At 44.3% G+C, this 17,888-nt stretch overlaps 1 protein-coding gene across 1 annotated transcript in view; it reads left to right on the top strand.

Annotated features, from left to right (window-relative positions):
- The window catches only part of LOC142198289 (cytochrome P450 2K1-like), a 34,827-nt gene extending 19,331 nt beyond the window's left edge, over window positions 1-15,496 (top strand). Inside the window, exons 7-10 of the mRNA XM_075269260.1 lie at window positions 330-471; window positions 1,887-2,071; window positions 11,162-11,303; window positions 14,492-15,496. Coding sequence (XP_075125361.1) covers window positions 330-471; window positions 1,887-2,071; window positions 11,162-11,303; window positions 14,492-14,670 — 648 coding nt within the window. The 3' untranslated portion in view covers window positions 14,671-15,496. The remainder of the gene's footprint in view (window positions 1-329; window positions 472-1,886; window positions 2,072-11,161; window positions 11,304-14,491) is intronic.
- Window positions 15,497-17,888: the final 2,392 nt, after the last annotated feature.

The following is a 17,888-nucleotide window of genomic DNA, read 5'->3' as shown; positions in this document are numbered from 1 at the left end:
TTCTCGAAATCGGACAACTCTGCACTTCGTGGCATCTTGTATGCGACTAATGCAAATGCTGTTTCCTATTTAACGGCGGAAGGCGTGACGTACATCATGACCGCAGATATCTTCATTTGCATGAGTGTCCAAATACTTATTGGTAGATAGTGTAGATCCCATGGTAGCAAGGGGGAAGAGATTCTAGCCCAACAAGCATGCCAAGCCAGGTCTGATATGAGGTTTCTGGAAAATTGGTGAGGTGGTTGATGTGTTTGGTGTCCCACATAATTCATTTGTTAAAATGTATCTGAAAAATTGTTAAAATTATTGTATGATTTGCTTTATAGGGAAAACCAGAATCTGCATTGTATTTTCATGACGAGAACCTGATCGCACTTGTGGAAAATCTTTTCACAGCTGGAATGGAGACGACATCAACCACACTGAGATGGGGAATTCTGCTTATGATGAAATATCCAGAAATTCAACGTAAGGGCTATAGAGAAACACTGTATGGTTTTGTAATAAGAAATAGTCAAATTGAGTAGTGTTTGCCTTCCTGTATTAATAAGTGTTGGTAGAGGGAACCTATCACCATGAAAATGTCTAATCTATACGGAGCATGTTATAAAGCTGAAAGAGCAGAGATAGATAGATATGAGATAGATAGATAGATAGATAGATAGATAGATAGATAGATAGATAGATATTAGTATTACACATTGATATTGATGTCCCTTTTGGTGGTAGATGATGAGTTTAATTCATGACGGGGCACACACCTCATGATGAATTAGGAGCATCCTCCAGAAGATGTGCACCTAAACTGAAATCTACTCTAGCTCCTGCTTGTTTAGATTTCAGCTGTCTTTTCTGCCACAAAAGCCAATGGCCCTTCCCATGCTGCCGCCCAGCTCATGTCTTAAAAACAACATTTAGCAATTTTTCTATGCCAAAAAAGTTGGACAGATTCTTATTCAATCTGATCCATTATGTCTGCACTGTAGTTGGGAAACATAACATCGGTGGTGGTGGGATAGTAGACACTGGTGGACACTCCGGAAAAAAACTATGTTCACCCAACACTTACAGAAATTGAAAGATGTTAGTATAAAGGACACAGGGCTGAATGATCTTGGAGGTCATCACATCCTTCTACTCACAACTCTTCGGGAAGAGGGATCTAGATTAGGATGTGATTTTGACTTTCCTGGCTGGATTTTGAGTTTCCTGGCTGAATGCTATGGAATATATGGTTGTTGAGTCTGGTGCTGAGGACAGGAGTTCGCTCCAGTTCATGGACAATCCCAATATTTTCCCCTAATGCCCCACACGCTTTAATTCCCCCTCCACAGGATATTGACCCCCATCATGGCCTCCACACAATATAATGGCCCATTCACTCATCTCTCATACAGTGGCCTCATCACTGGTTACTGTGCAGTAAAGGGGTCTCTGTATGAAGTGGAAAAGTGAAATGGCCACTGTATGAGGTGAACCAGTGAAGAGGCCACCCTTAACTGACCCCCCATAGAGGAGAGTTAGCTGGTTACTTACCCCTTCAGAATTGTGTGGCACACAGGGCCTTCTGGCGGCTGAAAAAGCAAGTGGAGGGATGCAGCATGAATTGGTAAGTCAATAGAGGCCTATTAAAAAAAAACAAGCATATATATATAATTTTTTTTTTTTTTTGCTTGACTCGAGTATAAGCCGGGGGGGGAGGCTTTTTCAGCACAAAAACTGTGCTGAAAAACTAGGCTTATACTCGAGTATATACGGTATGTTATTTAGAAAGTAGGAGGGAGGGTGTTTAGATTAGTGTAGGACTTTCTATTTATCCCGGACAACCCGGGATAAGTTGTATAATATAGCATGGCCAATAAAGCAGATCATTTGTCTCACAGGAAAAGTTCATAATGAAATTGAAGCCGTGATCGGATCAGCTCAGCCTCAGGTAGAACATAGGAAACAAATGCCGTACACAGACGCGGTCATACATGAAATCCAAAGGTTTGGTGACATTGTTCCGGGGAGTGCCCCACATACCACCTCTCAGGATGTTACCTTCAGAGGATATTTTCTTCCTAAGGTAAGAATCAGGTTTAATAACACGGAAAAAGCACAAGTCAACTAAATCAGACAACCAATCGAATCGGATATATATATAAAAATATCAAAAAGTTTTTATTGAAATATTTGGTAAATAAATACCATAAAAACAAATGGTACAGCAGGGCAGATGGATATTGCCAAACACATACGAAAGTAAGACACAAAAAAATACAAGATAAAGGTGCCACACGGTGGCTCAGTGGTTAGCACTGTAGCCTTGCAGCGCTGGAGTCCTGGTGTTCAAATCCTGCCAAGGGCAAAAACCCATCTGCAAGGAGTTTGTATGTTCTCCCCGTGTTTGCATGGATTTCCATCCCAAATTCCAAAAAAAGATGTACTGATAGGGAAAAATGTACATTGTGAGCTCTATGTGGGGCTCACAATCTACATTAAAAAAAAAATAAAAAATACAAGATAAAGACGTTCAGATAGACTATAATCAAAATATCAATAATAATGATGTCACACTGAGTGGCATGTATAAGAATATAGACATCCACCCCAAATAAATCTCCACACAATCACAGCAATATACACTAATGTTAATTAACCCTATAACTTACAGGGAACAGTACAAGATATGTCTCAAAGAAAGTGTGAGTGATATAGTGAGCTATAATAGCTACAGCGCCATGGAGAGAGTCATAACAATACTATTGCATATGACTATATTACTGACAAGTAGAAGGACCAGCCCTTGTCAGTAATCTTTACTGTGGACGTTCGACTGACTATCTCTTACTCTGAAACAATATGACTGCAGGTATCTAAATTGTCATTATCTGTTATGTTGGGTCTAGCTTTGTGTTTGCCCTGGTGATGTGTGACTTCTGACATGTATAGTCATATGCAATAGTATTGTTATGACTCTCTCCATGGCGCTGTAGCTATTATAGCTCACTATATCTCTCACACTTTCTTTGAGACATCTCTTGTACTGTTCCCTGCAAGTTATAGGGTTAATTAACATTAGTGTATATTGCTGTGATTGTGTAAGAGATTTATTTGGGGTGGATGTCTATATTCTTATACATGCCACCCAGAGGGTATTCTCCACTATTGATATAACAAATAGAGATGAGCGAACAGTGTTCTATCGAACTCATGTTCGATCGGATATTAGGCTGTTCGGCATGTTCGAATCGAATCGAACACCGCGTGGTAAAGTGCGCCATTACTCGATTCCCCTCCCACCTTCCCTGGCGCCTTTTTTGCTCCAATAACAGCGCAGGGTAGGTGGGACAGGAACTACGACACCGGTGACGTTGAGAAAAGTAGGCAAAACCCATTGGCTGCCGAAAACATGTGACCTCTAATTTAAAAGAACAGCGCCGCCCAGGTTCGCGTCATTCTGAGCTTGCAATTCACCGAGGACGGAGGTTTCCGTCCAGCTAGCGAGGGCTTAGATTCTGGGTAGGCAGGGACAGGCTAGGATAGGAAGGAGAAGACAACCAACAGCTCTTATAAGAGCTAAATTCCAGGGAGAAGCTTGTCAGTGTAACGTGGCACTGACGGGCTCAATCGCCGCAACCCAGCTTTCCCAGGATCCTGAATGGAATACACTGTCAGTGTATTCCCGTATACCCGATATATACCCCCGATACCCGTTCCAACGGTGTGCCCCCCCACCTTCACCCCAGAAATACCCTGCAAGTCCCCTAGCAATAGAATTGGGGCTATATACACCCACTATTTTTGCTACTGCCATATAGTGTCAGTTTCTGACTGGTAATTCAAATAATATATTGGGGTTATAAATACCCTCATTTCTTGCTACTGGTATATAGTGCCAGTTTCTGACTGGGAATTCAAAGAATATATTGGGGTTACGTGCACCCACAATTTTTACTACTGGTATACAGTGCCATTGTCTGACTGGGAATTCAAAGAATATATTGGGGTTACGTGCACCCACAATTTTTACTACTGGTGTACAGTGCCATTGTCTGACTGGGAATTCAAAGAATATATTGGGAATACAAATACCCTCATTTCTTGCTACTGCCATATAGTGCCAGTGTCTGACTGGTAATTCAAAGAATATATTGGGGTTACGTGCACCCACAATTTTTACTACTGGTATACAGTGCCATTGTCTGACTGGGAATTCAAAGAATATATTGGGAATACAAATACCCTCATTTCTTGCTACTGCCATATAGTGCCAGTGTCTGACTGGTAATTCAAAGAATATATTGGGGTTACGTGCACCCACAATTTTTACTACTGGTATACAGTGCCATTGTCTGACTGGGAATTCAAAGAATATATTGGGAATACAAATACCCTCATTTCTTGCTACTGCCATATAGTGCCAGTGTCTGACTGGGAATTCAAAGAATATATTGTGGTTACGTGCACCCACAATTTTTACTACTGGTATACAGTGCCATTGTCTGACTGGGAATTCAAAGAATATATTGGGAATACAAATACCCTCATTTCTTGCTACTGCCATATAGTGCCAGTGTCTGACTGGGAATTCAAAGAATATATTGGGGTTACGTGCACCCACAATTTTTACTACTGGTATACAGTGCCAATTTCTAACTAGGAATTCAAAATGCGCAAGGCTCCCGGAAAGGGACGTGGACGAGGCCGTGGGCGAGGTCGGGGGAATGGTTCTGGGGAGCAAGGTAGCAGTGAAGCCACAGGGCGTCCCGTGCCTACTCCTGTGGGGCAGCAAGCATTGCGCCACTCCACAGTGCCAGGGTTGCTTGCCACATTAACTAAACTGCAGGGTACAAACCTTAGTAGGCCCGAGAACCAGGAACAGGTCTTGCAATGGCTGTCAGAGAACGCTTACAGCACATTGTCCAGCAGCCAGTCAGACTCTGCTTCCTCTCCTCCTATTACCCAACAGTCTTGTCCTCCTTCCTCCCAAAATTCCGAAGCTTTACAGAACAATAACCCAAACTGTCCCTGCTCCCCAGAGCTGTTCTCCGCTCCTTTCATTGTCCCTCAACCTGCCTCTCCACGTCACGATTCCACGAACCTAACAGAGGAGCATCTGTGTCCAGATGCTCAAACACTAGAGTCTCCTCCATCTCCGTTCGATTTGGTGGTGGATGACCAGCAACCCACCCTCATCGACGATGATGTGACGCAGTTGCCGTCAGGGCATCCAGTTGACCGGCGCATTGTGCGGGAGGAGGAGATGAGACAGGAGTTGGAAGAGGAAGTGGTGGATGATGAGGACACTGACCCGACCTGGACAGGGGGGATGTCAAGCGGGGAAAGTAGTGTGGATGTTGAGGCAGGTGCAGCACCAAAAAGGGTAGCTAGAGGCAGAGGCAGAGGTCAGCAGCTTAGGCGAAGCCAGGCCACACCCGGAATCTCCCAAGATGTTCCAGTTCGTACCCAGCCCCGAAAAACTCCCACCTCGAGGGCACGTTTCTCGAAGGTGTGGAGTTTTTTCAAGGAATGCGCCGAGGACAGATATAGTGTTGTCTGCACAATTTGCCTCTCGAAATTGATTAGGGGCTCTGAGAAGAGCAACCTGTCCACCACTTCAATGCGCCGTCATTTGGAATCCAAGCACTGGAATCAGTGGCAGGCAGCAACGGCAGGACAAAGGCCGCCTGCCGTTCACGCCACTGCCACTGCCTCTGCCTCTGCCTCTGCCACTGCCACTGCTGACTGTGCTGGCGATGCACTCCAGAGGACGAGCCAGGACACCACTTCATCTGCCTCCGCCACTTTGTTGACTTCTACCTCATCCTCCCCTGGTCCTGTCTTATCTCCTTCTCCTGCACCATCAAAGGCACCATCAGGCGTTTCTTTACAACAACCCACCATCTCTCAGACATTGGAGCGGCGGCAGAAATACACTGCTAACCACCCACACGCGCAAGCCTTGAACGCCAACATCGCTAAACTGCTGGCCCAGGAGATGTTGGCGTTCCGGCTTGTTGAAACTCCCGCCTTCCTGGACCTGATGGCAACTGCGGCACCTCGCTATGCCGTCCCTAGCCGTCACTACTTCTCCCGGTGTGCCGTCCCCGCCTTGCACCAGCATGTGTCACTCAACATCAGGCGGGCCCTTAGTTCCGCGCTTTGCACAAAGGTCCACTTGACCACCGACGCGTGGACAAGTGCATGCGGACAGGGACGCTACATTTCACTGACGGCACACTGGGTGAATGTAGTTGAGGCTGGGACTGCTTCCCAAACTGGCCCGGTGTACCTCGTCTCCCCGCCTAACATTCCTGGCAGGGACACGAGAAGAACACCCCCCTCCTCCTCCTCCTCTACCGCCTCCTCCTCCGCCACCGCCTCCTCCTCCGCCACCGCCTCCTCCTCCGCTGTTAGATTGACCCCAGCTACGAGTTGGAAACGTTGCAGCACTGGCGTTGGTAGACGTCAGCAGGCTGTGCTGAAGCTGATCAGCTTGGGGGACAGACAGCACACTGCCTCCGAGGTGAGGGATGCCCTCCTCGATGAGACGGCAATATGGTTTGAGCCGCTGCACCTGGGCCCAGGCATGGTCGTTTGTGATAACGGCCGGAACCTGGTAGCAGCTCTGGAGCTTGCCGGACTCCAACATGTTCCATGCCTGGCCCACGTCTTCAACCTAGTGGTGCAACGTTTCCTAAAGAGCTACCCCAATGTTCCAGAGCTACTGGTGAAAGTGCGGCGCATGTGCGCCCACTTTCGCAAGTCGACAGTAGCCGCTGCTAGCTTAAAATCTCTCCAGCAACGCCTGCATGTGCCACAACACCGGCTTTTGTGCGACGTCCCCACACGCTGGAGCTCAACGTTTCAGATGTTGAATAGAGTGGTTGAGCAGCAGAGACCTTTGATGGAATACCAGCTACAAAACCCTAGGGTGCCACAAAGTCAGCTGCCTCAGTTTCACATCCATGAGTGGCCATGGATGAGAGACCTTTGTGACATCCTACGGGTCTTTGAGGAGTCCACAAGGAGGGTGAGCTCTGAGGATGCGATGGTGAGCCTTACAATCCCGCTCTTGTGTGTTCTGAGAGAATCCCTGATTGACATCAGGGATAACTCAGATCACACAGAGGAGTTAGGGATAGCATCCGATCCGTCACAGCTGGAGAGTAGGTCCACACATCTGTCCGCTTCACTGCGTTTAATGGAGGAGGAGGAGGAGGAGGAGGAAGAAGAGTTGTCCGATGATGTGATGGTGATACAGGAGGCTTCCGGGCAACTTCGAATCGTCCCATTGTTGCAGCGCGGATGGGTAGACATGGAGGATGAGGAGGAAATGGAGATTGAACTTTCCGGTGGGGCCAGAGGAGTCATGCCAACTAACACTGTGGCAGACATGGCTGAGTTCATGTTGGGGTGCTTTACAACCGACAAGCGTATTGTCAAAATCATGGAGGACAACCAGTACTGGATCTTTGCTATCCTTGACCCCCGGTATAAAAACAACATCTCGTCTTTTATTCCGGTAGAGGGGAGGGCCAATCGCATCAATGCTTGCCACAGGCAATTGGTGCAGAATATGATGGAGATGTTTCCAGCATGTGACGTTGGCGGCAGGGAGGGCAGTTCCTCCAGTAGGCAACCAAGTTCTCACCGGTCCACACAAACGAGGGGCACACTGTCTAAGGTCTGGGACACCTTGATGGCACCCCCTCGCCAAAGTGCCGCCACGGAGGGTCCTAGTGTCACCAGGCGTGAGAAGTATAGGCGCATGTTGCGGGAATACCTTTCCGACCACAGCCCTGTCCTCTCCGACCCCTCTGCGCCCTACACGTATTGGGTGTCGAAGTTGGACCTGTGGCTTGAACTTGCCCTATATGCCTTGGAGGTGCTGTCCTGTCCTGCCGCCAGCGTCCTATCTGAGAGGGTGTTCAGTGCAGCCGGTGGCATCATCACTGACAAGCGCACCCGTCTGTCAGCTGAGAGTGCCGACCGGCTCACTTTGATAAAAATGAACCACCACTGGGTAGAGCCGTCATTTTTGTGCCCACCTGTGTAAAGCACCCCAACATGAAACTCCATGTCTGTACTCAACCTCTCCAATTCCTCCGCATCCTCATACTCATCCACCATAAGCGTTGCACAATTCTGCTAATACTAGGCTCCCTCCACCCTGATTTCCCCCAACTCTGCTGGTTAGAGGCTCCCTCCACCCTGATTTCCACCAACTCTGCTGGTTAGAGGCTCCCTCCACCATGAATTTGCCCAAACTGGGCTGTTTAGAGGCTCCCTCCACCATGAATTTGCCCAAACTGGGCTGGTTAGAGGCTCCCTCCACCATGAATTGGTCCAAACTGGGGTTTTTAGAGGCTCCCTCCACCATGAATTGGTCCAAACTGGGGTTTTTAGAGGCTCCCTTCACCATGAATTGGTCCAAACTGGGCTGTTTAGCGGCTCCCTCCACCATTAATTGGTCCAAACTGGGCTGGTTAGAGGCTCCCTCCACCATGAATGTGCCCAAACTGGGCTGTTTAGAGGCTCCCTCCACCATGAATTGGTCCAAACTTGGCTGTTTAGAGGCTCCCTCCACCATGAATTGGTCCAAACTGGGCTGGTTAGAGGCTCCCTCCACCATTAATTGGTCCAAACTTGGCTGTTTAGAGGCTCCCTCCACCATTAATTGGTCCAAACTGGGCTGGTTAGAGGCTCCCTCCACCATGAATTGGTCCAAACTGGGTTTTTTAGAGGCTCCCTCCACCATGAATTGGTCCAAACTGGGGTTTTTAGAGGCTCCCTCCACCATGAATTGGTCCAAACTGGGCTGTTTAGCGGCTCCCTCCACCATTAATTGGTCCAAACTGGGCTGGTTAGAGGCTCCCTCCACCATGAATTTGCCCAAACTGGGCTGTTTAGAGGCTCCCTCCACCATGAATTTGCCCAAACTGGGCTGGTTAGAGGCTCCCTCCACCATGAATTGGTCCAAACTGGGTTTTTTAGAGGCTCCCTCCACCATCAATTTGCCCACACTGGGCTGGTTAGAGGCTCCCTCCACCATGAATTGGTCCAAACTGGGGTTTTTAGAGGCTCCCTCCACCATGAATTTGCCCAAACTGGGGTGTTTAGAGGCTCCCTCCACCATGAATTTGCCCAAACTCTGCTGGTTAGAGGCTCAATCCACCCTGATTTTCAAAACAAATGTTGGTGCCAACCTCAACTTACTACAAGGGCCAAATTCACTGCTGGTGACAAGCTCTCCTCACTGCAAGTGCCAAATACACATGTTTCAAGGTGTTTTCCTACTGTCAGAGAGGTGGTATTGAGTGTGTAAAGTGTGTAGTTGTTAGGCTGTGATGTTGGGGTAATAGAGGGTCTTTGGTGTGTTAGATGCCCCCAGACATGCTTCCCCTGCTGTCCCAGTGTCATTCCAGAGGTGTTGGCATCATTTCCTGGGGTGTCATAGTGGACTTGGTGACCCTCCAGACACGGATTTGGGTTTCCCCCTTAACGAGTATCTGTTCCCCATAGACTATAATGGGGTTCGAAACCCGTTCGAACACACGAACATTGAGCGGCTGTTCGAATCGAATTTCGAACCTCGAACATTTTAGTGTTCGCTCATCTCTAATAACAAAGCTTTGACATCATTAATAATGATATTTTGATTATAGTCTATCTGAACGTCTTTATCTTGTATTCTTTTGTGTCTTACTTTCGTATGTGTTTGGCAATATCCATCTGCCCTGCTGTACCATTTGTTTTTATGGTATTTATTTACCAAATATTTCAATAAAAACTTTTTGATATTTTTATATATATCCGATTCGATTGGTTGTCTGATTTAGTTGACTTGTGCTTTTTCCGTGTTATTTGCTGAATTATTGTGTGAATTTTTGTGTGTGTTTTCATTTTTTTTTACTCCCTGCATTCCAAAAGCCATAACTTTGTAATTTTTCCACTTACATAGCCATATGAGATTGTGATTTTTGAGAGAAAAGTAGCACTTCAAAATTGTACCATTTATTATGCTGTACAAAATACTGGGAAGCAGGAAAAAAAATTCAGAACGAGATGGAATTAAAAAAAATATATATATATATATTTTTTTTTACAGGTTTTGTTTTTAAGGCTATGTTAGCTTTATTCTACACATTGGTACGTTCACATATTTATAGTTTTTTTTTCCGTTAACTTTACAAAAATGTAAATTTTTGAAGGAAAAAAAAAAATCTTTGAATCACAACTTTCTGACACCTGTAACTTTTTCTTATATTTTATCATATGGAGCGGTGGAAGGTGTATTTATTTATTTATTTATTTATTTTTTTGGGAGGGGGGGATAATATGTAGTTTTATTGATACTATGTTGGGGAGTGTATGATGTTTTGATCACTTTTGATTAGGGTTGAGCGATTGTGTTTGGAAAAGATTGCGATCAGAATTCCGAACACGATCTTTTTAGGTGGGATCGAGATCGGTGATCATTTCCCACAATGCTTTGCTACTTGGCAAGCATTGTGGGAAAAGCTGACAATGTTAGCCTTCACACTGAGTATACGCTCCACTCATTCTGAGCCCAGTGTTCTCGTTCTTCTTCACCTCGCTGCCCCGACCTCCCAGGTTAGTGTTAAAGAACTAGGAAGAAGGCGGGGTTTGTGGCTTAGGAGAGTGTGGGCGGGTACTGGGAGGGGAAACATCATGTCTCCCCACCCTGTACCCGCCCACACTACAAGCGGGCATGCGCAGTCAGCTCTGCCCAGGCCCGATGCCTGGCAGAGTGAATTCAGAGCCGGAAGACGCCGCGGGGAAGCTGCATGGAGAAGACTTCTAAAGGTAGGAGAAGAACCAGCGTTGATTGGCTGAATGTATAGCATTCGGCCAATTAATGCTGGTTCTGCTTCGAACTTTTCCATTCGAATAGTGAGTGGTACTCGATCGAGTACGAGTATTTCGAATACCGGAGTATTCGATTGAATACCTACTCGATCAAATACTACTCGCTCATCTCTAGTAGAGACCTGATAAGATGGTCATCCATCTAAACTGGTTGTTCTATCACTGAGATTTTTAGATATCGACATGAGGGGTAAAACTGCCCATTGTAGTTGATAGTATAATGTAGGGCTGATAAGTTCTTGATGCATATCCTGTATAACACATAACTTTTTCTCCCCAGGGCACTGTTGTCATCCCATTACTTCATTCTGTGCTCAGAGATAAAGCTTACTTTGAGAAACCCTATGAGTTCTATCCTGAACACTTTCTTGACACAGAAGGAAAACTAAAGAAGATTGAGGCCTTCATACCATTCTCCATAGGTAACACTATTACTGAATAATTAGTATTGTAGTGTGTGTGTTTTTTTCCGTCTTAAGCCATTGTTTTATCACAGAGAACTCCTTTTTAATAAAGATTCTAAGGCTCGAGAAGTTTCAGGTAGTCCACCTGGGCATCTTATCAAAATGCTGTTGCGTTTATGGCCATATCCATTCTTTGTTTACGTTCCATCCAATACCTGGAATATTATGGAAAATTAATTTATGATTACAAGAGTGATCTGAATAGACACTGGTTCTTGCCACAAGAGGGCATGAAATGCTTACCATTATGTCCTATAAAAAAGACCTACAGAGGCTGCTTTTAGGTAGTGCACCTCTTGGTAAACATTATTGACTGATAGACCTACCTCTATGACTCACTTGAAGATCTGAAAAACTTTGAGGGGAAGTGCATCACTGGATTAAGAAAAGCAGAATGGCTGTCTTGATAAATGGCCCGCCATCTAGGTGTTAGGAAGAGTTGGGAGCAGTGGCTACATGAGAGCATGCACACATGGAGAAGAGGCTAGGGATAGCCCAGACAGACCACCAGCAGAGAGGATCATTTGAACCAGAGACAAGTGCAAAGAGCTCCCACAGTTCCCTTTTCCTTCTTCCAGACATGGGTGACCCCTTCTTTACAAACCCCTGTCTCTGACTATTTATAGGTACTCAACAGAAGGAAATTCGGTTTTATAGCGCCTATTACAAGTTCTAGGGTTAACACCCAACCACTTTTGTTTGCATTGGGGACATTAACGAGAAACCTGAACTGCATATGAACTGGAACTGTATCATCTTGTATCAATGAATTCAGTCTCTGTTTGGGGTCTGATGACTTTTGGGTTTGGGTATGAAGGCTTCATGGTGAGCTTTGATTCAATGCCCTAGTTTTTGGTGTGGTGATTTGTGGAGTCTTTGCACGCAGCATTGGACTGGCTTCTAGTGGGCCCAGCCACATCACTAACAGAAACCTACCCAGAAATAGAAACCTACCCAGGGGAGGCGAGTAAAAAATGGCAAACATTTATACTCACCTCTCCTGAGCATCTGGCTTCATCTACTGGCCATTTCTGATGCATCCGGGACATCACTGCTGGGGATGCTGAATGGCCTCAGTGCGGACGCTGGTGGAGACAGTACAACGATCCGAGGATGATCAGGAAAGGTGAGGCAAGGTGAGTATAACTGTTATTTTAGTAGAGAAGAGACTTCACATTCCAAATTGCAGTGAACAATGTGAATATACATAAGTGCAAATCCAAGTAATGATCTCAGTAATATACGTTGAGGTCCTCTACACATATTACCGTATTTTTCGACTATAAGACGCACCTAGGTTTTAGAGGAGGAAAATAGGGAAAAAAATTTTGAAGCAAAAAATGGTAAAATATTTAATATATGGGAGTTGTAGTTTTGCAACAGCTGCAAGGCCACATTGACAAGTGACCCTGCAGCTGTACGGGGATGCATAGAGTGTTTTTTTTGCAGGGCCAGAAGTACTTTTTAGTTATACCATTTTTGGGAATATCTATTGCTTAGATCACCTTTTATTGAAAAAAGACCTGGTGGTATATTTTATATATATATATATATATATATATATATATATATATAAACTGTATTGCCGTCTATGGGACATTCTGTCTATTAGTATTACGGCTGGTCATAGACCCAGCCGCAATACTAATATATAGCAGTGACAGGCCTGGGAGCCTCATTAGGCTCTCGGCTGTCACCCGAACAGGTCGGCTCCTGCGATATCGCCGCGCAGGAGCCGGCCTGCAACTTCACAGGTACGGGGCCAGCGGGGACCGGCCCCGGGGGAGAAGGGGCCACCGATACTGACCCGGCATCCGCTGTACTAGAGAGGCGGATGCCGGGGACGGATAGACTCTGGCACAGGTGCCGGGGCCTGAGACATCGCTGCGCTCCTCTGCCCTGCATGAAGCCAGTGGCGGGGGGATGGAGGAGCGGAATAGCATCACTCCTGCCGCTGCTGGCTTCATGCAGGGCAGAGGAGCGCAGCGATGTCTCAGGCCCCGGCGTCTATCCCTTGCCGGCATCCGTCTCTCTAGAACAGCGGATGCCAGGCGCCACATTCGGACTATAAGACGCACCCAAATTTTGGGGAAAAAAAGTGCGTCTTATAGTCCGAAAAATACGGTACTTGGATTTGTACTTCTGCATATTCACGTTGTCTGGAATTATGATACTCACCTATATGATAAACTTTGATCACTGCAATTTGGAGTGTGAAGTCTCTTATCTATAGTGACGAATGGGTTGGGACTCTACTGCACAGCTCCTATTAGTAGAGTGCCACCTACACCCTTTAAACGTTTGTTATTTTACTTCCCCTGGGCCTCCACTTATAATCAAAGGATTATCTTATCTGATCTTATCTTATACTCTGGGTTCTGATGAAACCACCAGAGGGGGACTGTGTAGCATTGTACTTAGGGGGCACTGTGGGAAGCCTATTATAGTGTGTGAGGTTGCTGGGGAGCCTATTATATTGTGTGGGGCCACTGTGAAGAATTATACTGGGGGGCACTGTGAAGAGTCTATTATATTGTGTGGGGCCACCATGAAGAATTATACTGGGGGGCACTGTGAATAGTCTATTATACTGTGTGGTGCCCCTGTGAAGAATTATACTGGGGGGCACTATGAAGAGTCTATTATATTGTGTGGTGCTGCTGGGGAGCATTATACTGTATAGGGCCACTATGGAGCGGTGTCCAACACTGTTGCAGTGGGTCCTCTCTAGTAGTGATATCATGGACACCAACTGCTTATATCCTTACAGATACCCTGTAGCCACTCTAACTGGCATTTTGCAGCAGTATAATGCTTGTCTACACTCAGATAGGATTTCCTGGGAATATCTCCGCTAGATTGCAACACTTTCCTGGTCTGTTCGGTTGCCAGATTTATTGCCAATCTAGCATTTATAGGAGAAGCTGGGATGCCAGCTTTGGCAACTTAAGACTATGCAGGATGTATAGGCCCAGCTGCAATATCTGTGGGCAAAAGTGCTGCAGGATGCTATACTATACTATATATACTATTATACAAAGATCAACAATTGTCTCTCGATAACCCAGAAATTCCAGGGTTACCGAATGAGCGATGGATAGAATTTGCCGTGAAATCTAATGTTGATGTTTTTGTGTCTTTTTCAGGTAAGAGAAGTTGTGCAGGGGAGACATTGGCCAAGATGGAGCTGTTCCTATTCTTTACCACTTTATTACAGAATTTCACATTCCAGGCCCCACCTGGAGCTATACTGGACCTGAACCCCGCAATGTCCTCAACGAATGGCCCCAAAGCTTATGAATTCTGTGCTATTCCTCGCAACTAGACAATTTTTGTTTTGCCAAGTCGAACTTAATGCATAGAAAAATAATTTCTAAATGCAGAGGAAATGAACATTTGTCGTTAACATTTTGCTTTTACTAGTCTAATTTTACTATGAATAAGAAGATTATGCAAACTTCCTAGCGGGAAAACGGTTCAAGACGTCCTGTTTGGAAGTATGGAGTTCAATTGATCAACCACTTGTCTGATGGTGAATGAGAAATGTAGCTCTATTGAAAAATATAAGTAATACCATGGTTGGAATCAAGACCTGGCAAACCTGGGCAGGTGCAGGAGCCCACTGGACTCAATTGGACCAGAACGAAAAACCAGTTTTATAACAAAACAGCCTTATAGTCAGTCTTTTTCCTTGCTAAACTTGATGTTGTCAGTGTGCAACCCCGTGTGTAAAGTCTGCCATCTCTGACCTCTCTGTAGCTGCTGTCTTCTCCAAGTATAGAACTTCTGTAACTGACCTGCACAGACCCTCGACAGATAGTATGGGTGTTTTAACCATGTTAATTTGCTAAAGTTTATAAATCATTCCACTGTGTGTTCTCCTGCCCTGGGACTTGTATTACTTCACCATTGCTAAACAGTTGTTCAGTCAATGAGGCCAGTTTGGTAAAGGTGAAGTCTGTCATGGGACAAAGCCAACAGATGTCATGATGCAGATGTGAACTGGGCCTTAAATAGTGGCGGTTTTTTTGCATTAAAAGTTTATTAAAAAGTGTATTGAGACTAGAATGAATGGTGAATGCAGATCTGATGTTCTGTGTGAATCACAGCACAAACTGGATTTGATTGTGCCTCTTACCATGACAGATAGGTGGCAGCTTTGTCTCTTGGACTGCATCAATCCAGCTACCATGGATTTTTGCACCCCGGTAATACCACGATGATATTGCTTTATTGTATCAATTATTTAATAAAAAGAATATCTTACATCATTAAACTGGTTCCCATCTGTGTCAAGTTTCATCCAGCTCAGATTTGCCCAAAATCATTAGAAAAAATAATCCTGGACTTTTTTTGTTTGGCAATTTTAGTGAAAAAGAATGGACACCCAACGGACCCCATTATAGTCAATAGGATCTCTCAGGCTCCATTGTCACTATTTTAGCAGTCCATTTTTCTGGTCCTCTGATGGACCAGAAGAATGGACACCTGGTGCTAGTGTAAACCTAACATAAAGCAGCAGTAGTTTGGATTTGAAAAATGCCGGCAGGTTTTCGTCTCCTGCCCAGTTTCGGGCAGAAAACACAAACCTGAAAGCTGAAACCTCGGGCGCAGATGTGAACAAGCCCTTAGTTAGGAAGAGCTACTAATGGGTGGCCGAGCATCATGGTTGATGTAGGAAAACAGAACAGGAAGCTACCCATATAAACAAATGCAGAAGATGCCAGGAGCTCACAGAGAAACCCAGAAATCACTCAAAGCACTGCGAAAGGTATTTGGTTGTACTTATTAACCTATTAATATCACTAACAGACCTTTTTGGAAAATGATTTTTTTTTCCCATGGAAAACCCCTTTAAAAATGTTATAATTCTTTTTGCATTGTAATCAATTTTTTTAATATATCCAGGAAAATTTAAACAAAAATGACTTGAAGCCTCCGTGTTTCACATTTTTCATGTCCTGATTCATCAAAACCCACTTGATCTCCCCCTATTAGTTTAGCCAAAATTATATTTAGTCAATTTGCTAATACGACCATGATGACTTTTAGGTCAATATTTAACAATTTACTATAATTGTGAAGACTTTCAAGTCAATGCTTAACAAAGATACTGTCCTTAATGTCTAACCGATATATGATGTTTACCTGGCTTTGGAAGCGGAGTAATGAATGTGTTCTGAAATTCTTTGGCATACTTTAAATTGTAAGGGTGTCGACCATCTCTCCCAACGAAATTCAACAATCATCGCCTCGTTATGCACATTATAGTGAATTACAGTGATAAACAACATACTTCTGTCATTGTCATGTAGGTCTCTATTTTAGATTTTGAGAAAAATAACGTTGAAGTCTTAATCAAATAAGCCATCTGGTGCACTGGGGACAGGGGGCAAAGGTGTGCGGATGGAGGGACTGGGAGGTTATCAGCCCCGAGAGCACTGCTCTTGCTGCTCAAGTAGAATGGATGATGTAATAGCAGTGGGAGGATCAACTCTAACTACAACAGTGCCCCAGGGAAAATTACAGGAGGCTCTGTTATTGTCACATTCATAACAACCCATAACATAGAATTAGAATTTCTTTATCCTACATGATAAACATCATAAATCCTAAAAATCAGATGCCAGAATTGGTGTTTTCTGTTTGTCTCATCTCTCAAAAACAAGCAAAAAAAGGATCAAAAAGTCATATGTACCCTATATGTACCCATTGCACCTATAAAAATTAAAAACTTCCTACTAAAACAAGAACTTCTGCAGTAAAGTTGATGGAAAAGTAAAAATAACAAAAAACAAAACAAAACAAACAAATCTAAATCTATTATATAGTCTAATTTAGTATTATCATAATTGTAGTGATTATACTATACAATTAACATATTATTTATAAAACAATGCACAATTCAATTTTTTTTCCAATATTCCCCTTTCCAATTATAAAAGTATAAATATAAGACGCACCTAGGTTTTAGAGGAGGAAAATAGGGGAAAAAAATTTTGAAGCAAAAAATGGTAAAATATTTAATACAGTGGGGCAAAAAAGTATTTAGTCAGTCACCAATAGTGCAAGTTCCACCACTTAAAAAGATGAGAGGCGTCTGTAATTTACATCATAGGTAGACCTCAACTATGAGAGACAAAATGAGAAAACAAATCCAGAAAATCACATTGTCTGATTTTGTAAGAATTTATTTGCAAATTATGGTGGAAAATAAGTATTTGGTCACCTACAAGCAATCAAGATTTCTGGCTCTCACAGACCTGTAACTTCTTCTTTAAGAGTCTCCTCTTTCCTCCACTCATTACCTGTAGTAATGGCACCTGTTTAAACTTGTTATCAGTATAAAAAGACACCTGTGCACACCCTCAAACAGTCAGACTCCAAACTCCACTATAGTGAAGACCAAAGAGCTGTCAAAGGACACCAGAAACAAAATTGTAGCCCAGCACCAGGCTGGGAAGACTGAATCTGCAATAGGCATCCAGCTTGGATTGAAGAAATCAACTGTGGGAGCAATAATTAGAAAATGGAAGACATACA

Source organism: Leptodactylus fuscus, chromosome 3, assembly GCF_031893055.1.
Source record: "Leptodactylus fuscus isolate aLepFus1 chromosome 3, aLepFus1.hap2, whole genome shotgun sequence".
Classification (NCBI taxonomy): domain Eukaryota; kingdom Metazoa; phylum Chordata; class Amphibia; order Anura; family Leptodactylidae; genus Leptodactylus; species Leptodactylus fuscus.
This window is presented reverse-complemented; position numbering and strand designations above follow the sequence as displayed.